The 23,040-nt window shown below is 43.5% G+C and overlaps 1 protein-coding gene across 2 annotated transcripts in view; it reads left to right on the top strand.

Moving 5' to 3' along the window:
• The first annotated feature begins 5,964 nt into the window (after positions 1 to 5,964).
• Lgr5 (leucine rich repeat containing G protein-coupled receptor 5) overlaps positions 5,965 to 23,040 on the top strand; it is a 134,536-nt gene continuing 117,460 nt past the window's right edge. Inside the window, exon 1 of one of the 2 annotated variants that reach the window (XM_006988970.4) lies at positions 5,965 to 6,518. In XM_006988970.4, coding sequence (XP_006989032.1) covers positions 6,304 to 6,518 — 215 coding nt within the window. In that variant the 5' untranslated portion in view covers positions 5,965 to 6,303. The remainder of the gene's footprint in view (positions 6,519 to 23,040) is intronic. The other variant, XM_076553925.1, reaches the window with a different exon arrangement.

The following is a 23,040-nucleotide window of genomic DNA, read 5'->3' as shown; positions in this document are numbered from 1 at the left end:
TTGTTTTGTTTTGTTTTGTGTGTGTGTGTGTGTGTTTTAAGCCACAAACCTAATAACACTCAACAAAAGGTTTCTGTAAATTTTAATAGCTGTAATCTGGACAGTGTTTCACCCTGACTCATGGGCTTGAGCTACAATGTTTGTGCAATATGTTTTTCTCAGCTTTATGAGATTGCAGTTGCAGAAAAATGCTACTATGCCCAACCAATTAAAATTCACCGGACTCATCAAAATACAACGCTTGGGGAAGCAGGGAGCTTGCTGTTGTTTGTTTTACTTTATGAATCGTGCACATCCACGGAATCGAATCTTTAGGTAGACACATGCATTCCTTCTTACATTCACAATTTCAGGTCCGTAGCTCTGTCTTTTCCTTCGCTTGAGTCCACTTACTAACTGGTATTTCTTCTCTAGCATTTGGGAGAGTTGACTCCTAACATACAGAATGTTTTCAACTACGTTTTCAGAAAAATTTGTCAAGAACCTGAGTACAGGAGAAGTTCTCTGGAAAGGGCACCTTGTCCACCGATGGTCACCCATCACCTAAGCTGACCACTGACCCATTTTCTCCTCCCTCCAGGCTTTGTTCTGTGTGTGTGTATGCCTGTATTTCGGTTCATGCCCATGTCCCTGTGTGTACATGTGGGTGGGGGGCAGAAGTTGACACTGAATGTCCTCCTCAGTCACTCGCTTCCTTATTCCTTTTGAGACAGCATCACTCACAGCTTTGGGTTGACCACTGAGTCTCTCCAGCCCTGAAATTACAGGAGTGTGTCTACGTGGGTGCTGGGGAACAAATCCAGGTCCTCGAGTCTGAGACGCACAAGACTGACGAAACTATCTCCCTTGCTCAGGGCTTTGATCCTGATTAGATCTCCCACTCTTTCCTCATCCAAAAAATAATAATTTTTTTTTTTACTGCCTTGATCTTTTTCTTCTGAAAATAGATATTCCTCATTGTACTGGTGTGAATATGTTCACAGTGCTTTAGCCCAAAAAAATGTCAAAAATCATAGATGTTACAAAATGAAGAATTTTGGAGGGTTTTTTAAAAATACTATACATTTAGAATGCTATGTCCTATGTTTTACTAAATCCTCAGTAGGCTCCGGGGAAGCACCCTGCAACCAAACATACCTGTACCCCTGCAGAATTTGAATATTTACAAGGGGCAAATACTTTACAAAGAGACTTATCATAGCTCAGTTCAAAATGTGCTACTGCGTATTTCTCACAAAACCTCTCCCCTCCTGGCGTGGAGATTTTACATTTTCAGATGAAGGATTGAGACACTATAGAATATGGCTGCAGGGCGTGTCAGGGAAGCAGCTGTAAGGGGGAGCCCTTGGCGCTTCATCATCTTTGGAGCATAGCCTAGGTTTTGCCTGAGTCCTGCCGTTTAAGGACGAGCATGTGAAGAGTGGGCATATGGAACAGTTTGTCTGGATGCTAGGGCAGTGTGTGAATGAATTAAATAAATCACAGGAATGGGCAGGAAGATCATTTCATTTCAAGGGTCTGCTAATTTTTTTTCTCTCATTAGTTTTATTCTTAGTTTGAAAAGAAAAATCTCTCTCTGGTTTCCACGTGAGGGTGATTGGACACATGTTCTCAGGAAGCAGGCGGCAGGGCCGTGGGGGTGCGTTCATTATCAGACACGGATTAGATAGACAAGAGGGTCAAAATGAGCTAAAGAATTGATAGTATCAGGCACCATTGTCCTTTCCTTTAGAACATATGGATACAGTTAAAGGTTGCCTTTATGTTTGATAAAATCAAAGACAGATCCAATTGATTTTACATAATGGGCTATTTCAAAGTAATGAATTAACTGAACTAATGTTTTCTCACAAAATAAATAATTCCTAAAGAAAATAGATCTTTATTCTTAAATCCTCTTCCTCCCTCCTCAATTAATTAGACGTTGTTGGTAAAAGGAAGTTAAGAAATTCAGCATTAGCCTGATTATATCATGAATGTAAAATGAGGAGGGTAAATAATGGGCTCTAGACTCTTTCGAACAAGTTAAATAAGTCCATAATAGCCCACCAGTTGTGTAAACACTATTTCACTGTTCTTGTAAAAGAAATATTGACTTACCTGTTAGCTAAAATGACCCCAGCATGCTTCAGCTAAGCTTGTTAGTCATTCTCGTGGCACATGTGAATGTTGTGAGTTGTGGACTTCCATGAAAGATTAAAGAACTGGAGAAACATCCGTTTAGCAAACCCAGAAAGCAGGACATGTTCCAGACTACACCTCACTGGCATCAAGGAACTTGAAGTCAAGGGTCAGGGGGAAAAAAAATACAGCGATTTCCATTCTAGCATGGGATATTCCATTACTCAGTAGTTCATTAATACTGACATGCTTTCCAAAATCATAAAAAATGAAAAACATCAAACAAAAAATATTAAATGAGTCTAGCTTCCCCGTGCTAACCTTATTATCACATGAAAGCGGGGACTGCCTTTTTCTGACTCCAATGTGTAATTAGTTGTTCAGAGAAACAAGAAAAGAAAAGATTATATATATATATATATATCACGATAAAATTATAATAAACCCAGGGTTCTATTCAGGTTCTAAAGTTACAAGGAAAAGGATACAGGATTTAAGAGCGGAGGAAAAAGATTCAGGTTAGAATTTCAGCTCCCATCCCCCAACATACTGGCCACCATTGGGAAAAACACTCACATTTCCCATCCTTAAATGTCAAATGAGAAGGACAACATCTCTTCCCACAGCCTAGTAAATGTCTGTCATTCTTAAGACTGGGTCAATATTGTTGGTCATTGTCAGTCAATATGAAAATCTTACAAATCAGATGGTATTTTCCAGAAAACAGAGATCATTGTTCACAAGTCTTATTGAAACTCTCTTTTGGGGGGGGGGGGCAAGATATTTAGTTTGCTGTATGTTCTTCTTTATTGGCGAAGCTTAAGTAATTAACAGACATCCATTCAAGAAACAAAACCCCCATCATCTGTAACAGTCTTATCTTCAAGCCACGTGATTCTCTCTTACCAGATCATCAAGAGCTTGAAGAACCATCCCTATGCTTTCAAGTTTTCCACTGAGCTAGATTGTAAATTGGCTGTGGATGAATTCTCACTCATTGGGTTAAGCAATTAAATAAAACTATGTGTTCATCCACTTGGGGGTGGATGATGAGGAGCAGATGGCCTTAGATTCAGGTGTCTAGAAGGTGACCTTGGGAATTTACTTTTCTCCTCACTGATAGTAGTGCTCTGTTTATTGCCATTGAGATTTCTCCCTAAGGCAGAGGCAGCACCTTCCCTTAACTCAGGGGCTGGAGGGTGGAGAGGGGTCATCTTAGAGCTTATGATGTCAAAATGAGGATGCTCTGACTCCAGGAACCATAAGAATCCTCCAGACAGACCCAGGTCATTCTCCTGGGGGTCACATTTCCACCCCAGGACAGGAAGGTGGAACCATAAAAGGCCAACCAACTCATGGTTTGGGAGGCAGCTCCCAAAGGGGAATTATGTTGTGGTCTTACCAAAGGAAGATAAATGTTGAGTATGCAAAAGGAAGGAAGGAAAAAGAGGAGGAAGGGATGGAGGGGGAAGGCGAGAAAAAGAGAGATAAAGGGAAGAGGTAGTTGATGTTTATTCCCCTTGGCTTCATTTGGCATATGTCTGTCTTCTGTGTTTCATCAAATCAGAAACCTTCCTGCCCCACCAACATGTGTTAATAAGCTTCCGTCCCCCACCCCCAAAGAAGAAGAAAATCACTGACAGCTTGAGAATTTGGTATGGGCCAAGTTCCAAATGCTGCAACATGTAGAACAACCAAGGTAAATAATACCCCCACCTCTTTGCTGGGAAGGCAGCTGAGAGTTGGTTCATTTGGGGTCTGTGATGAAGCAAGTTGAAACTGGAAGAATCTAGATTCACATATGGTTCTGCCTGATTCATTTCACAGCAACCACCTTTGGGTAGTGTTGACATCATCAAAGGACATTTTTTGATTTTTTTTTTAATGGATAGTGGGCACAACCATTTCTGCACAGCTATGCTGATGAATCAATAGTGCCTTCCTTCAAAGTGATCAAACTGAAGCTGGTTAAACAAAACATTTGTTTGTCCAGGATATCCCTAAGGAAAACTATGCTGACCATCACTGTTGGGATTCCTATCCAGAATACGTTAGCACTTTAGATGCATGAGCAAGGGTATCTTAACTCCAGGATGCTGCTGACTTTCCAGTTGTGCCCCTACGACTGTCTGTGGATGATTCCATTCACACAAAAACATCAGGAGATTGTGTGTTTGTTTTAATGGAAGGAAGTTAGATGAGTGGGCATTCTCCAAGTTTGGAGGGAATGGCTGAGAGAGACAAAAACAAAAACAAAAAATCCTGTGAGAATAGGCAGAGAACAGGAGTGATGGATATATTATGGATTGGGAAGGAGGTGAGGGAAAAGGACAAAATGGGCAATGCATTGATTTTCCAGAAGCCAAGACTAACTCTGGCATGATTCTCATTGGTGCTATTAGTTCTTCCTAAATCCTAGGCTATGATCTCTTTATTTGATAAATCAAAAAGGTAAAAAAGAACATGCCTATGCGTTCTCTCTCTCTCTCTCTCTCTCTCTCTCTCTCTCTCTCTCTCTCTGTGTGTGTGTGTGTGTGTGTGTGTGTGTGTATGTGTGTGTCTGTCTGTCTGTCTCTGTGTGTGTCTGTCTGTCTGTCTGACTGTCTGTCTGTCTGTCTAGCCCCCAAACTCTTTATCAAGGAGAAACACAAACTTACTGATAACTGAACCCATCCAAGAAAAGTCAATGCTCAAACCATAGGTTCAAATAAAATAATATATATTCATATATATGCATATCAGGTGACTATATGTTCATATATGTATGTATCAAGTGAATGAGTAGGCAAGTTTAGAAGTCACTCTAAATGTAAATGATAATAAACATACATGCAAAAAAAAAAGTCTTCCTGCTTATAAAATTCAGTCTGTAAAATAAATCTCACTAGACAGGCTGAGAAGTAAATTTTGGTGGACTTGAAAGCGAAAAGGGTTCCCTGCCTTCCTGTGGTCCAGAGTGAAAACTGCATTGTTGGAAGTTGGCATGGTGGGCTTAGCCTGACATCTGCAGCTGTTCACTCAGGTGTGAGAGAGGTCAACGTTTACCTCACTGAGGTCTACTCTAGAAAAGAAAAGAAAAAGAAAGAGGGAAAGGGGGGAGGGGAAAGAACCTGGAATCTTCCATAAAGTGAAGAGCGTGGGTCTATTCAGCATCCCTTCGTTAGAGGTCATTGCCGTGAAAGTATCACTCACTCCCATCCCAGGCCGCTGCCTTTTAAAAAGTCACTTCGGCCTCTCAATTCCGGGATAAACTGGGAAGACCCTGGAGAGCCGGTTTACTAGTTTTATTTGTTTAGCGATTTCTTCAAGGCTTTGATTTTGAAGCATGAGCCAAGCAGACAGCGCCTTGACGGAAAGATCAAAAAGGCCACCCATCTTCCCGGGGGGAGTCCTGCTCTCGTTCCTTGATGACTATCTTTCTGATTAGGTTTTGGTCTTTTTTTTTTTTTTTTTTTTTTTTCAAAAGCACTGCGTGCATCCCTCCGGTTATCTGACATGGACTTGGAGGAAGCCTGCGTTATCTATCTTTTGGTCCCCAAATGTATACTTATGTTGTTCTGAAGCAGGTCCCCCCTCAGCGCTCACATCTCGGCTGCCGGTACCCAAGAACTGTAGAGGGTGGGTGCAGGTGGGGGTCCCCTGCCCGGTCCGTGACGCTGAGTGCTGGAACCCACCCCCTCGGAGGCGCAGTTGGAGCGCCCAGCACTCGCCAAGACTTAACGCTGCCAGCCGCCGCGCAGCCGGGTCCAGGGAAAAGGAGAGGGGGTGGGAGGGCGGAGGGAAAGCGAGGCCGGGCTCAGGGGGTGCCTGGAAAGCAGGGCTGCGCTGACGTCACTGGGCGCGCAATTTGGCTGGAGCGCTTTAAAAAAGGAGCGTGCGAGCGGAGATGCTGCTGCACACAGCTCAGACCGCCTGCAGCAGCAACAACGCTTACGGCCGGCCACTGCGGCGACTGCAGCGAGAGGGGCTCCCGAGGCCGGCGTGGCCACCACAGCGCGCTGCGTGGTCCCCACCGGAGCTCCGACCCGGCAGACGCCCGCCTGGTTGCAGAAGCCACCGGGGTTACAGACGCCCGCTGAACTGCAGAAGCCCGTGGAGAGGCTCCCGGCGCGCCTCGGTCTGCATCAGCCCCGGCGCTGCCCTCTACAGGCTTCCGGCTCGCAGCTCCCAGCCTCGGGCACCATGGACACCTCCCGCGTCCGCAGCATGCTCCTGTCCTTGCCGGCGCTGCTGCAGCTGGTAGCCGCCGGCAGCCCGCCGAGGCCGGACACGCTGCCGCGGGGCTGCCCGTCACACTGTCAGTGTGACCTGGATGGCAGGATGCTGCTCAGGGTGGACTGCTCGGACCTGGGGCTCTCCGAGCTGCCCTCCAACCTCAGCGTCTTCACCTCCTACCTGTAAGTGTACCCCCCCCCCCCCGCGCGCCCGCCTCGCTGCGAACAGGGGGCTAAAGAGGGATGGGGGGCTGGTGGGAGCCAAGGCTGGGGCTCCCCGGAGCACGCCTGCTCTGGAGGGGCCGGGTGAGTTTGCCAAGGGCATCCTGACCAGACAGACCTGCTTCGGCCTCCAGAGAAAGGCACGTGTCTCTCTCTGACAGAGCCTCTCCTGGTTTTCTGTACCCTAGGAGAAGCCGCTTGAAGCGCACCCGGGCTAAGAGCCGGTGTGCATGCAGCTTCCCAGTGCAGCAGCACCTGGCAGGTCGCAGGACCAGTCCCTCCTAATGTGGGGATTGGTGCTCGGGAGCCTGGACCCCAAGAGCACGCTGCCCTACAGCACACGGCCGCGACCGCTGCGTCAGGGCTATAAAACTTTCCCTGCAAGAGAAACCCAACTTCTTCAACCCCCACCCCACCCCCGGGGTGGGGAGGGGGGCGGTCTACTTTGCATCCCGGGCACCGGAGTGTGATGTAACCTTTTTCTTTTCTTCTTCTTTTTTTCTTTCTTTCTTTTTTTTTTTAAACAAAGTGATTAAAATGTGGCAACCACAAACCCCGATTAGAGCTGCCAGAACGTTATCTTTACCTTTGGCTGGCCGAAGCGCCCTTTGAAGTGCCGGTGGCCACATTGTAATCTTTAACCATCTCCTCCCCCGCGGCAGCAAAGGGAAGTGGGCTGAAGGCAGCCGGGCGGGTAAACAGGGGCGCCGCAGACGTCCAAAGGGGGACCTGGAGTTCTCTATCAGCCCTGGGGAGTCCTCCCAGCTTTTCTGCCCCTGCTCCTGCCTCCAAACCCCCCCCCCCCCGATCATGGAGAGGAGGCGGCTTCGGCTCCTTTATAATGTGAGCTCTGAGAAGCCCCGACCGGAGGAGGGTAACAGGTGGTGGGGTAGATGAGGTGACTCAGAAGCAACCCAGCTCTGGGGGACCAAGATAAGTACTCCTCCCAACTCGCCCCTCCTAATCTGGAGCTCTGTTCCTGGGGGCCCAGAGACCAGGGTCGAGGCCACCTCGGGGGTAACCCGACCTCCTAACTACGAGGTGAAATTTGTGGGTTTGAATTTTTTTTTTTTTTTTTTTTTTTAAATCAAGACATTTCGCTGAACCCCTCCCAAACCCTGTATTCCCAGTTTCGGCTTTCTCTGATGTACCTTGGCAGGGGCTGGCTGAAATGTTTGTGAGTTCGTTTTTTCCCTCTGGTTAGTAGTTTTTGAGGAAAGAAACACGAGGCTTGCACAATGTTCCCCCGCTAGGCACCGCTTTTCTGGAGACAATGAGCAACTACAGAAAATACTGTTCAACCTGTTTTGATATTGGCGTCTGAAGAAAAAGACCAGCCTCCTAGATTTCTGTTGTGGTGGATAGGAGGCACCTCTGTGTTTCATGAAACTGTTCGGGTCACTCTTCTTTACCTGGGTGGGATATAAAATGGTCGCCCGCCCCCCAACCCCCAACAGGTTTCCCTTCAATTGAACTCATTACATCTAATATATATATATATATATATATATATATATATATATATATATATATATATATATATATATATATATTAAGGGATGGAATTCTACTCTGGGAAACAATCATTCTCTCAGAATTTACATTTCCTTCCCAACAGCTGTCTTACCACCAAGTTCAGCACCCTTCCCTTCCCCCAGCTTCCCTGGTTTAACCGCTACTCTCGGTGATTCGAGGATAATGTGTTCTCCAGGATAGCTCGTTTCTGAGTTCAGTTTGGAGATTTCTCGTTAGAGAGTAGACTATTCTTTCCCCGACCCCTAAGGACCTTCGACGACAGGCGTGTGCAGTGAGCAACCCCTCATGCACATTCCAAATGCATACCCTATTGAAAAACAAGCATCCATTATAAAATAGGAAAACCAGTTGATGAAGTGTCGGGTTACTTTTTTCTCCCACTTGAAGGAATGAACATTTGTTAGGCTTATGTTACTAAAAGCCGAAAAAATATTGTCATGCTATTTCCCATATACCTCCACTGTATTTAATTGCGTCCTTCTCATCTCAGAGGTTACAGCCATCTACTAGCTTCTGCCTTCAGTCCCTCGCTATAGACAACCTCTGGAAGTTAAGATGCTGTGAGGAAGGGCATTGTATTCTCGTGCTATTGCATGACATTCTGTGCCCTGATCTAAGCAAGAGGACTGTCTGTGCCTTCTGAAACATTAAACTCTGCGTGTCTGTAAAAAGTGGGAGACCTGTCTCTGGCCTCGTGTTTCTGGAGAGAGATGAATGCTGAATGTAGCCAGCCGCTCCAACTGTGAAGAACCTGCCTGTTCTTCATGTGATTTCCCGATTTCTTTTCTTTTTCTTTTTTCTCCTTCTGGGCACAAAATGCCAGCAGCAGTGGCATGCTCTTCACCCTGGGTTGAAGATTTGGGTTTTCTGTGTGACAACTCAGGGGTCTCCTGTACAGACTTAGGAGTGAACGATGCCCTCTTTTGGTTCCCCCTAGTATTACCTGAACATTTCTGCCTTGGCTATGGAGCCCTAATCCAGTGCTTCTCAACCTTCCTAATGCTGCGACCCTTTGATACAGTTCCTCATGTTGTGGTGACCCCCAACCATAACATTTTTTTTTATAAAATTGTTTTTATTGCTACTTCATAACTGTAAGTTTGCTACTGTTAGGAATCGTAAGGTAAATACTTTTTGGAGACAGAGGTGTGGTAACGGGGTTGTGACCCACAGGTAAAAGGGGAATTTTTATTTACTCGTATTCAAGTAAATAAGCATGTGGTTTCTTGATTTTTCTTGTTTTGAAAATTAAAACTTTGAAACATTTGAAAGGCAGTGTTAAAATTATGATCTCGCTGCGCTGGTGCACAGTAGTGTGCCAAGAAAAGTATGTAGGTGGCGTAGAAGACTGACTTTTACTGTTTGCAGTACGGTATCACCATTTATTTAGTCAAAAATGTTATCTCCCCATAAAGAACAAGTGTTTTGTTTCCTTCAAACAGATTGGGTGGCAAGTCCCAGCTGTAAACACTTGCCAGACAGATTTGCCACAGTCAGATAGCTGACTAAAAACCCTTACAGGTAAAAGTTTCCTAACCCTCTTTTGTACGAGGCACAAGCAATTTATGCACCATTTTATAACCTCTCTTCCCAGAGAACGTAAGTCCAAGGGCAGCCTCTCCCATCACATTAGGCCTTCATTCTTCCCCAGTAGCCGCTGGGCCACTGAACATCACTGGAAACTGAAAATTGCTCCTTCGACTCTCTTCTCTCTCTCTCCCTCCTCTCCACCGACCCATTCACCCCTCATCCATCCCCACTTGCTTATGGGCCAATAAGGTTCACTCTGCAGAAAGTCAGGCCCACAGAGAAGTTAAAACATGAAGTACACAATAACCATGTACGGTGCGCTTAATTCATCTCATCGGTGATCAGTCAGAGGCAGTGTGGGTCTAGCATCTCATCTTATTATGCTGAGTTATTTTAGAGCGTATTGTGGCGGTTTTTCCGAAGAGGGTCATAAAAGTAAACGTCCGTGTGCTCGTTTATGTGTCCTTCTTCTAGTTACTGCGGCACCCAGGTAGGAAACTCAGGCCCAACAAGCAGCTTAATGTAGTTAGTTGCTTTTCTTCACTAGTCCACAGTAGATCTTTTACTTCTAAATGAAAACTAAACAATTCCTTGTTGATGCCTAACAGGACGAACATTTCGTCCACTAGCAAATGCAGGCTGTATGGACAAAGAGAGTCAAAAGAACATTTCTATTTGATGCACTTGGGTTGCTCCTTCGTATGGTATTTTGAAACAAAATTTAATTCTATGCATAATTAATAAAACTAGTGTTACTAGGAAATAATCAGAAAATCTCCACAATATCATGTACGGCTCTAGGCTTTCACATGGCTAAGCACTTAAGATGCAGTTTCAAAATTAAAGAGAAAAAAAGTTTTAGAATCTTCTTCAAAAATTGTGTGATACATTTCTGATTCTCCTCAGACAAAGACGAGGATTTTGAAGCAAAAGAAAATGTTTGTCCTTTAGAAATGGTTCCAAAAGGCTTAATAGGTATGTCTTCCGATTTAGATGGGTGCAACATGTATACTGTTTGTTTTGGCACATGCAGTTATTTACATTTTGTTTAAAATAGAATAGCCATAACTTTTTCATATTGTAATGAAGTTCTCTCTTTTCCATACTGGGAACTAGGTGTCCAGTAGAGATTTTGTTATGGTAACAACTATCGATGCTAATTGATTAAATTAATCTAGATACTTTTTAAATGGTAAGTTATGATGCAGACAGTTTTATAACATAAATCAGAATATGTTAAAGAGTATGTCCAGTATGTATAGGACAAAGTTTGTAAAGCTTCAGTAAATGTGTACATAGAATAGCATGATCTCTGGGTTCTTTCTGTCTGTCTGCATTTTCTGCAAAGTAAAGGGGTAGGTACTAAAGATGTAGCCATCATGCATATTAGGAGACAGGAATGAAGAAACAAAGTCTCAATGGCAATATTCACCCTGGATATACCTAAGGAAGTTCAGAAACACAAAACTTGTCTATGACTTCTCACAACTCAGTTTTTCACTTGAGCTAATTGATCGCCTTTTAATTTCCAAAGCATTGAACTGCCAAAAAGCATAAAAAAAATAATAACACGGAGTAAGCAATCCCATAAAACCATCAAAGTGAAATAGGTTACAGAATATTTAGTTTTGAGCTGATACCTAATTCTGATTTACCTTAAGAAAATGCTTCATATTCTATCAAATTGAAGTATTTAAGTAATTTTAACAATACATTGAACTATGCTTCCAGTTAGCCTAAAGCACATGCCATGGTACATAAATGAAAAACTATGGTAAACTCTACCTTTTGAGCAATTTCATTAAGTTTTATTTTGTTCAAATATTCACATAAACTTAGACTGAAGCTAAGGGGCATGTTTCCATGCAAATATCTCCTCTAACTGATATTTCTGAAAAATTGAAGTCTTCACAAGCAGGCAAATTCCTTCCAGTATTCCATTTGCTCCTCACGCCCTCTACAATGTTTTCCTTGAAGAGCCTTGTTTTGTAGCAGGAAGATGACCTGGACAAGCACTAAAGCCACACTGATGAATTTCAGATGGAACAGAACAAGCCGCTCACCTCATACTCTTGCTGTTGGTAAACGTAGCAGAATTTCCTTGGAACTCACATCTGCCTGTGAGTTCCTCTCCCCATGCCACTCTGCCACTCTTTCATCCCCGGGTTGGCCAGCTTCCACTTACAAGCTGATTTAACGTTATTTTCACTAACTGCATGCCCAGTTTTACCGTGGAACTCAGTGGCTCTGGAAAAGGGGAGTCCATAAGTGATCATGTAAAACTAGCTACTAAATTTTCATAGTTCAGTATTAGTTTTGTCATCTGTAAGTTATGTGGTAAGAAGTGGGTCCTGTCTTAAAAATGTATTTTCCTCCATCACTCCCTGTTACACTGTTCTGTTACAATGGTTGAGCCCAGTAGGGATGCCTTATTTGAAAGTAGAAGAAAGAACAAGAACTGTTTGATTTCTGAAATGAAATAACATTACCTACTGAGCACACGAAGAGACTCTCAATGGGGTTAATATTAGTGGAGGGATTATTTAAAAGATGCTTCGTCTGCAGGAATATTTCTTCATACCCTCTATAGTCTATTCTCAATGTGTTTACCTGGAGTGGAAGACACTGAAATGTACTCTGATATGCACAAAGGAATCAATCCATAATGGCGAAAGCATGCCCCTTTGGCTGAGGGGAATACTCCAGAATGCCATTACATGACTTCTGCCCTTTGGTAGATACTTCTTATTTGGCTGCCAGCTCCTGCAGGGAAGGAAGTTTTCTACTTCATATCCAAGGCTCACATCAGTGCTTGGCTTTTAATCAATACTCGACAAATATTTGTAATGTTGAACTTAACATAATTGGCTGCGCTAGCTGCTGGAATCCCAGTGGCAAAAAAGGATCAGAAAAACAGAGGAGTAGTATACAAGTGTGTGTGTGTGTGTGTGTGTGTGTGTGTGTGTGTGATGATTGACCAGTCCCAATTAAAATACAATTAAATTAGAGACAGTTTACATGATGCAACAACTTCTAATTTATAGGTATGTCTCATGATGACTGCACACACTTTTCTTTCCAGGAAGACAATTAATGAAGCTCTAATATCAGAAGTCTCCCTTCAAGGACTTCCAGAGCAAAGTGCAGTTTTTTTTTTCATTCCCCCTAAAATGAGTATTCTGGTGCATAGTATAGGGCCAGTGTTATAAATTTAGTAGGTACACGTCCATTTTCTCACTACTTCCGAAGAATGTTTCTTGTCCCCCAGTCTGAGTAAGCTGCAGTCGTTGAAGACCATGGTGAAGACTGACAGACTGATGAGTTAGTGTGTAGGCAGCAGTCACATGTATGTGTGTGTCTGTGGCTGGATCTGTGTGCTGAATCAAGCAGCTGCTTTCTTTGAAATCATTTCTCAGGTGAGCGTTATGAACCTGCTTAACAGGTGATTTTTTTTTTTTTTTTTTTTTTTTTTTTTTTTTTTTTTTTGGTTTTTTCGAGACAGGGTTTCTCTGTGTAGCTTTGCGCCTTTCCTGGAGCTCACTTGGTAGCCCAGGCTGGCCTCGAACTCACAGAGATCCGCCTGGCTCTGCCTCCCGAGTGCTGGGATTAAAGGCGTGCGCCACCAACGCCCGGCTAACAGGTGATTTTTTTTTTATCCTCAAAATAAAGATGAATGGGTGCCACAAGAGTCCCATGATGGCTTGAGATGATTCAGAATAGGGAGCTATTTTTCTCACATAGATGCCAAAAGTACAATTATACAGTTTACCGCAACGATCAGTGTGACGTGGTCTTGCAAACCAGCTAGAATCCCGTTACATTAGAGGCGATCTTCTCCTTAAGATGAAGAGCCTTGCTTGAAGTACATGTTTAACTTCCTTAACCTTTCAATCCATTTGCTGTTGCAAATCTGACATACATTAATAATTGGTGGCTATAATATCAATCCGAAAAACCAATGATTGAAAATTTCACTATAAATTATATTCAGTATAAAAGTCCCCCCACTGGCTGGGTAGTGGCGGCACATGCCTTTAATCCCAGCATTTAGGAGGCAGAACCAGGTGGATCGCTGTGAGTTCGAGGCCAGCCTGGTGTACAGAGTGAGATCCAGGACAGGCACCAAAGCTACACAGAGAAACCCTAAAGAAAAGAAAAAAGAAAAAAAAGAAAAGTCCCCCCAATAAATAAGTGCTTATGTTTGGAAAATGTAGGAGACATTGGGGTGCAGTCCCTAGAGTCTCTGAGAATGCTACTCTTGTGCCCTAAATTTGTAATTAACAACATTAAACGTTATTTAAAATTATTATATAGCAATTACTAATTTTCAAGTGTTTTACTTTTTCTTTATGCATATCTGTTTTATCCCTCTTGCCTTCAGAAGGGATTTTGCTCCATCTGCAGACAAGGACTGTCACCACAAGGAAGAAAAGTGATCTCATGCACACACCACACACCACACCCGCCCCCTCACATACCAATGAGGAGCCCCCTCCCTTTGTGCTGCTTGCTTGGCGGAAATGATCCATACGGCCTTTGACAGGGCACGGCCGTGGAGGGACGACCCTTTTTCAGGGGACAGACAGGGGTGCTGCCTGTCTGAAGGAACCTGCAGTTCAGTCCAGAAGCTGAAATGCAGAAGACAGTTGTCCTGCAAAGGGAGCCTAACTCCAGCTGAGAAGGCGCGCTCGGAGCTGACCTCCCAGTCAGCCTGCCAACCAAGATTAAGCTTCCCTCAAGTGGATCCTTGTTAGCCCAGCCTCCCCCCCCCCCATGTTGCTCATCTGTCACAACTGGAAGCCAAGTGGTGCAAACTGTTACTCAGTTCTGCAGCCAAATTCCTTTGTTTCCTCCCCGCCCCCTTCCCATCCTCACCTCACTCCTTCCCAAGAGACACACACACACACACACACACACACACACACACACACACACACGTAGATTCTAAAATCTACACTGAATACAGACTCTAACAATTTTTCCATTTAAACAATTGTACATAGATTTGTCTTTTGCCCCCCCACCCCCCACCCCCGCTCTCAAAACCTTAGTTAAATGAGGCAGGGATTTCTATTTGCTTTGATCAAAAAGCCACCGAAGTGTATTTCTCAGGAAAGTAGAAAACCACTCATGATCTCAAGTGGAAAAAATATAAAGAATTTGCTGAATTTTTAACCTTGGTCTATAACAAAGATATTATTTTAAAGTTGGTTGGTTAATGTGGGCTCTGTTAGGACTTTCATTGTGTTGTGTTTGGGTTTACTCGATGTTATTTTAATGAGTTTATTGGTTCAACACACAAAATGCCACATGGTGCTTGAAATTTTTAGGTAATAAATTTTCTTATGAGGCATTTGCTTGAAGGAATTCTGTTATATAATCAATTGATCTTTAACTCCACAGACATAAAAAGAACTGTCCTGTTTCTGTTTACATACGTACTAAAGAACATTTGATTATGAAAGCCAAATACAAGTTTCTGTGGAAAGCACTGCATTATTCAGTCATCTTTTAGATAAAGACATCACACTAAATGTCTACTTGACCGTGTCTGATTAATTTTCAGAATAAACTTGGAGTCCTCTAGTAAAGTCAGAGACAAGAAATCTTTATTTTTTTCTTCATATTTCCTATCATGAGGAGTCTCTTAGCCAACATGCCTGCAGTTGGCAACAGGCGGCCTCTTCTACACTTGTACTGTCGACTGTCCCATAGAATAAACCAAGTAAAAGTTGACAAGAGAGGAGAAATGGCCAGCTTCCTTAAGGAAACAGGCTATGAAAGCTGACCGAACTGAAAGACTCTGTGAATGGATTCCCCCAGACAACTGTCCTTAGGTGGTACACCCCTGTGTCCTTTCCCATCCCTTACTCATGATGAGTGACAGAGGAGGACAAGAAGGCAGCATCTTCCTTATCTGTGACATTTTTCCTCCACCTCTGGTCTTTAGACTATAAGTGCAGAAAGAAAACTCCTCGGGATTAAAATATTAACTCTCAGTGCACCAAAATTGGGGTCTTTGATTCTACCTCGGTGACGCTACATCCATCGCTCTCCCTGGAGTGATCTCCCATCTTCCACAGCCTCTGTGCCCAGCAGCTGTTATGCTCTGGGACTCTGAACAACAGAACACAGCAAAAAGTTCAAGTTCGTTTTTCATTCTTCAAGCTCGGAGAGCAAAAGGAAATCCCGGTTAAGCCCGATTCTCCCAGGATGTAAGCATATCTCATTTGGAGAACTCAAAAGGTTTAGCGATACGATTAGCTAGCAACAAGGATCCCCCTTCCTCCTTACAGCTGCTGGCCTGCTAGCAAAACATCCATTTCCCCAGGGTCTAACCACTGTGAGAAGGGCTAGGTGGATACGGTGCTGAGCCCATGTGGTCATTTGAAGCCGTTTGCCTTAGCTGTAGAAATATCCCTGGACAAAAACACTGGGAAAGAACAGCTCACATTGGTAGATTTATGTTAATTATTAAGAAAAACCAATGCAGAGCTCAAAGTCACAGCCAACTATGCTTATGAAAATTTCTATAAAGAACGAAAAGGGGGGGATGGTGGAAGATGGGTCAGCTTGTCACGAAGCCTAACTACCTGAGCTTCTTCCCCAAGACTCATATGGTAGAAGGAGAAAACTAACTCTCCGTAGGCATACTGCATGCCCCTCCCCAATACATAAATATATAAATAAATGTAAAAATGTTTAAAGTACTGAAAAAATATTGTATCCACCAATCACCATACTGACAAAGCTGTGGCCAAATCATATAGTGCAGAGCTGACATGAGGTCGTTATATGAGAGCATCACCCTCTCTACACAAGCAGATTGGATTAAAATTGCTGTGATGGGTTGTAGAGGATTTCAATGAGGCAAAAGCCATGTTGACCCCGGGAATTTAGAATAGGAAGGATATAGAAAGCCAGAGAATGCAACACTGTCATTTCATGAGTAACAAAAAACATCTGTGTTCAGAAGCAGCAAACTGTGTTCCTCAAAATATACAGCTGGCAAAAGTGGGCCCAGAACCCAGGACTCGTGAAACCCTCACGCCACTTGGCTCCAATCTTCAAATGAAATCTGAGCTCTTAGTTGCCTAGGTGATGCCAAGTGCCATGTTGCTTACATCCTATGATTGTATGTGTCTAATCATGTGCCTGAATTCTAACATCATCTTATCTTGGCTAGGGGTAGAAGCAGCTAAAATATCCCTATATGATGTTTTTTAAAATCTGTACAACAAAACAAATAAACACACAAAAATCACTCAGATTTCGTCTAAAGAGCGGGACTCTCCCAACTTTCTGTTCCCAACAGTCGGATGTGTTTGCTGTGACTCACAGTCCGTTTGTGACCTTACCTTGACCGGATGTTTCTTGTCATCGACTCTCTTTCTTCTTCAGCACTGACATCTCATCCCTTTCCAGTCTCCTCGCTTTTTGCTTCAGAACTCACTGTCATTGTCTCCACAGTCCTAAACCATGTCACCTTGCCTTGCCAATGGGAACCACAATCAAGGCTCTCGGGGCCCATCCATCTTTGCTGTCTTTTGTCTTTTACCAACTTTGATGCTTGTCTGCATGGCCATGTGTCGCCTGTGGTACTCATTCATCTGGGAAACTGTGAGATACTGTCTTTCCTGTAGCAGATGTCCCCTGCTCTGTCTGCCTCATCATACTTGGGCAATATTAGAAACCACATTTGAAAAATCCCCCCTTGCTCATGTAACCTGTTCCCGGGTTACTTCAAAGAGGACATGACTTGGTCATACAAAGGTAGAGAGAGCTCTGTTTTCTTTCATGAGGCCAGGTCCTGTTCCCCTAAACCAGGCCTTCTTCCTAATGCTGCGACCCTTGAATACAGTTCCTCAGGTATGGTGACCCCCAATCATAAAATTATTCTCATTGGTACTTCATAACTGTAATTTTGCTCCTGTGAGGAATCGTAACGGAAATATCTGTTTTCTTTCTGATGGTCTTGAGGGGACCCCGTGAAAGGGTCGTTCGACCTCCCAAGGAGTCGTGACCTATAAGTCAAGAACCACTGACCTAAACTCTGTACAGGACTTTTTTTTTTTTTGTCCATACTTAAGGTATAAGCTGCCTTGCGGGTGGGGGGGGGGGTGGCCACAAAATAAATATATAACAGAGAGTGGACTTGCTGATACAGCCTTAGACTGAATGGACAAAGAGATTCTTTCCACGAAACACTGTAAATTGCCTTGTTGGTAAACTACCAAAACAGAGAGGAAAAGACACTCAGACGGTGTTGCTCGTACATGTATTCCCAGCTTCTCATTTGACTTCCCAACAACAGTAAAGTCGTTATTATTATTATTATTATTTCCACCCCAGAGATAAGACCATTTCTGGAGCATGATCACAGGCCTGTATTAAGCGACTTCAGCCATCTACTTATCTACTTTGTGCCTTTCATCTGAAAACTGAGCATAATAATATCTACCTTATGGGGTTGTTTCGAAGACTGGCAAAATAATTTGCACCTCACACCAAAGCTGTCCTTAGATCAATGGTTCTCAAACTGTGGGTCACGACCCCCACGGGGGGTGTCATGTGTCAGATATTTACATTATGGTTCACAACACTAGCAAAAGTACAGTCGTGAAGTAGAAATGAAAGAATTTCATGGTTGGAGGGCACCACAACATGAGTAGCTGTATTAAAGGGTCGCAGCCTTAGGAAGGCTGAGAACCACTGATTTGGATGCTAGATGCTATTGTTTTTGTTGCTACTATTACAATCACACTACATTGCCTCTTCTTTTTTACTCTCTAAAGTAGTTACATAACTTGACCTGAAACGTTTATACAAATGGAATTTTCATTAAATAAAAATTTACAATGTTAAAAAGGAGAGGATAATAATATTAGTAGTTGAGTCCCTAGGAGGTAAAGAAAAGCAAGGAAAAGAAGCATTTGAAGGGCAACTTCAAATGATTTGGATATCACCAGCATCTGTTAGAAATGAAAATATCCTTTCATCTCTTATCCTTTGTATCAAGCAGATAAAAGCCTCTATGTTTTGGATGACATTTTATTTTTGCAGGTAGATGTAGAGGTGTCGCAAAAAGTCTCCAAGATAATTGACAGCTCAGTGAGCGTTTTTACCTCTGAGAGTCGACTGATGGCCCAGAATTACAAATTCTCCCCTGACATGTGGACCCCTCTGCAAGAGAGATGAGCCTCTGTCAGGCCAGCAACATCCAGTCAGCGGGTCTAAAATGAAGAGGGCACATCGTCTGTCTTCCCACACCTAAAAGGATAATTCTTAACCCCCAAGCAGCTAAAGACGTCATGTGCCAGGAGGCTCATTTAGTTTATAATTTCAAGGCCAAACAAGAGTACTTTCAGCCACACCTCTATTACTCAATGGCCAGGAGCCCCAGTTAGAGAAGGGGATTCTGTCAGACCAGCTTTTTTAAAACACCAGAGCAAAGAAGAGCAGAAGATAGTGAAATCCAAACAATTCCAAGTGAAGAGTTAGAAGGAGAGCTACCCAAGTAAAGGAAATGCTCCAGGTGCAGGGGCAAGAAGAAAGTGACCATCAGAGGGAATGGTACAGATTTGGAGTGAATGGAGTTGCAAGGTGTGGTAGGTGACGTTCCAGACAGGGAGAGTGACACCCGAGAACAACTGGGCTGAACTGGGACCCAAGTAACTCCCTCCTCTATGGAGCTGCTTCAGGCAACCGGGAGACTCAGTCCTTCTTGGGATCCCTAGGTACCAGTCAAAATCAATCTCTCAATCTCTCAGTCTCTCAATCTCTCTCTCTCTCTCTCTCTCTCTCTCTCTCTCTCTCTCTCTCTCTCTCTCTCTCTCTCTGTGTGTGTGTGTGTGTGTGTGTGTGTGTGTGTGTGTGTGTGAGAGAGAGTGAGTGAGGGGGGAGGGAGGGATGGAGAGAGAGGAAGAGAGACAGAGACAAAGAGACAGAGACACAAAGAAAGATTCATTTATACATGGAACAAAAAAACCAAAAAGGCTCATTTAAGAAGAAAAAATTCAAAATAAAAGAAGTTGTACAGGATGCTAAAGCAACCAGAATGTTCTAAGGTGCTGGACAATAACACCATGGTGCATCAAGTCTCAGAGCAGTAGATTAATTGCCTTGATCTGTGGTCCTCAGCTTGTTAGCTCCACCTAGAAACTAATGTGGGAATCTCAAAGCTCAGACTATCAATTAGTAAACGAACTCATAATCTAGGGGACAGGGCAGAGAAGGAGTGAAATAGTAAAATGTCTTTTAGCTCCCCAAGACAAATTCAACTCGCCAGCCAAATTTAAAGTCCTCTGGTCTAGCCTGGGTATAGTGCCTCACATCTGTAATTTTAGCACTTGGTGCAGGGGAGCTGAAGCAGAGGGGTTCCAAGTTCAAGTCCAGCTTGGGTCTATAACGAGAACAGCCTCAAAAACAGAAGAAATCAAAAATAACCAAGTTTGCACGGTTTACCCAAGGTACCCTGTGAGTTCGTTTCAGCCCAGTGAGGTGCGGGGTACTCAGTTTAGAAAGCAAACTTCAGTCAATCTATCTTTTAAGACATTTTCCTTGGGAATCTCGATATACAAAAACAAAGACAGTGTTTCTTTTATAGAAACAAGGGGAAGAGTTAAAAAGGAAAAAAGAACCACAGCTTCAGATTGAGCTGGCCCACCAATCAACCACAGAGCCTCCAGCACCGAGACTTCCTCCATCCCCATTTTTCCATCTGTGCTATAAGAGATGTGAGCACTGCTCTGAAGGCCCCTCATTCTAGGAGTCTGCCAGCCTGACATTTGTAGGGATTGAGGCCAGGCAGGTGTCGCTGGATTATAGGAAAGTGGAGGTTTCTGCACACTCACCCCCGCTCCGGTTTCTCCAGCTCAGCCAGAAGCAGGCAGGCAAGGAGCACGACTTAAAATGACTTTATTTGTTTTACAGTTTAGAGGGCCCCCCATAGGTAGCCTCAGGAGCCCCTTCATTTCATTAACATTAAATCAACAAGCTGACCTTCTCTCTGCTTCTCTCCAGCAGGATTAATGGATTTGGGATGATTTGTGCATCTAGGAGCTAAACCTCTTGCTGAGAAAGCTAGCAAGCTTGACTAATTCCCAGAAGTGCTAACTTCATAAACTCACTTTAGGCTTTTAACTTTGACCTGAAGATTAAAGATAATGGCTTCACACTGCTATGCGTGACAGCGTGCTATTCAAGATGCATCAAGAAACTACATTTTAAAAAAATGACAAACTGTTTGGCAAAATGACATTGTAGGTGGCATATGATTTTTATGCTTGGGAAAATACTCAGTTCTGCGCATGTTATAAGGGAATTTTATCGATAAAATAATGCTAACAGTTATGTGTGTATATGTTAAGCGGGACAAAGTATGGTTAGATTACCATAAATAAGCTAATAGGGGGTGCAGTGGTGTGAGGCTATGACATGATGGAATGTTGAATGTAATTTTTTTCCCTAAGAAGCAAATCTATCCACTCTATGAGACCAGACACTGTTCCTAAAGACCCCTACATGACTGTTCATACTTTTTAAATTCCAGGCAGCCTGAAAATGAATTCAGAGAACTCTGAATCAAGGAGAAAAGGGGGAAAAAAAATACAATATTTGCAGACCATCTGACAAGGCTACATGAAACGCTTTTGATCAAAGGGTCTTAAGTACACGCTGCTGGTGTGACAAACAACATTTTTATCCCTTTATTAGATTTATTTTTCTTCTCAAAACTGCAGTGACCAGGGTAGGGCTGGTGAAAGCAAGCTGGCAGGGTTGTGTTCTTTGATTCCTAATTAACACCTTCGGTCCCCAAAGAGAACCCAACAGAAATACCGTCAAATGTTGCAGCTGCATTGTGATTCCGCTTGGTTGGTTTGTTAAAAGTCGGCTGGGCATTGGCAGCTGCGACACAAGGGGAGCTCAATGGGTGTTTTGTATTGTGCCCGCCGAAGTGAAAGAAGGCAACCATTTTACTTCTCAAATGGGCAGCTGCCGAGGAAGGTTTAAATGGAGCTAAGTGTAAGATTTACTGTTAATTTATAGTAAATAAATAATGAAAATTAAACCAACTTGCCAGTCTGGACAGCCTCATAGGTTGGGAAGAAATTAGGAAGGACAATCATTTTGAAACTTCTTAGCCATGGATTTTGGGGAATTCATCAACAAGGAATAGCATTGATTTAAAAAAAAAAAATCAAAATAGGCTTTTTTTTTTTTTTTGAAAGGGGCAAGCAAGCCAAAGCCTTAGAAACTAGCCATTCCACTTTAAAAGGTAAAGATATATCTTTCCTGTCCTTGGTAATATAACTCCCTTGTCCCACTTTGCTGAATCCCTAAAATTTGTTCAGGTGGGAACTGAATAGGATTCCATATACACCCCCACCTCGCTTATTTTAGAGAGCATGGAGTTGAATTTTGCCTTGGGTAGGGGAATAAAGGAAGCATTTAACTCTCGTCAGATAAATCTCACTCAATTCAAAAATGCAATTAAGGAAATATGTAAATCTAGATGTTTCATCAAATGCTAGCTAAGGGGTTACTAGTTCTTTTTGAGCACAATGACTGGACTAAAGGATTTTAGTGTCTATGTAAGAACCATTGTCCAAGCCACAGACCCTGTTGGAAACAGAGTCTGGCCTGGCCGTGGGAAATACCTACATATTTGACACAGGCCCTATTTCTGAGAGAAACAGGGTGGAAGAGAAAGTATGGAGATTTGACTAACGTTCCAGTCAGCTGTGATCTTCCTAATTTGCTTTGATCAAGAAGATAAACTAATTTTTCTACGGGCTAGATAAAATAATTAGTGAGGTACGACTTTTGTGGGTTTCAGATGGGTGCTGACGGGGCTCGGAACCTGTAATGGTGGGGTCTACGTACATCTTTTCAGCTCATCTGTTCATTCCAAGTAAGATACTAACACAGACTAGGAACCCCCAACTCCAAACAGCTTCACCAGGGGCAAAACATTCAGAGACCTGGGGATCCGCCACGCTCTGTAACAAGGCAAACGTATCAAAGGGGACTTACAATGGGTGTCTGTGTCATGGAGTCCTGTTCTTTCTTGGGGACCCCTTTACCTTTGTGTGAAAAGGTGCCGCTTGTTGCTAGTCCGACAACTGTGTTGGTTGTTCCTAGTACGCAGCCTTTTCTCCACGCCAAGTTGCCCAAACGGTTGGCTGTATTGATTAGAACCCTACGCCGTCGCTTCTCTAGATCACAGAGATGTAGCCAGTTTTAGTTTGCGAACTCCTGAGTACGGTGGTAGCATAAGGGTCTGAGATTCAACTGTTGAGCTGCTCAGGAACCTGACTCCACCAGGGCTTCCTTTCCACAGCCTGACTGGCCATGTCTGCTCCAGGGTTCAACCTCAGCCATCCAGCTTCCTCCTCTCCCACTTCTCAGAGCCCCA

Source organism: Peromyscus maniculatus, chromosome 18 (genome assembly GCF_049852395.1).
Source record: "Peromyscus maniculatus bairdii isolate BWxNUB_F1_BW_parent chromosome 18, HU_Pman_BW_mat_3.1, whole genome shotgun sequence".
Taxonomy (NCBI): Eukaryota; Metazoa; Chordata; class Mammalia; order Rodentia; family Cricetidae; genus Peromyscus; species Peromyscus maniculatus.
Note: the sequence above shows the minus strand (reverse complement) of the source record. Positions and strands in the feature narration are given on the sequence as shown.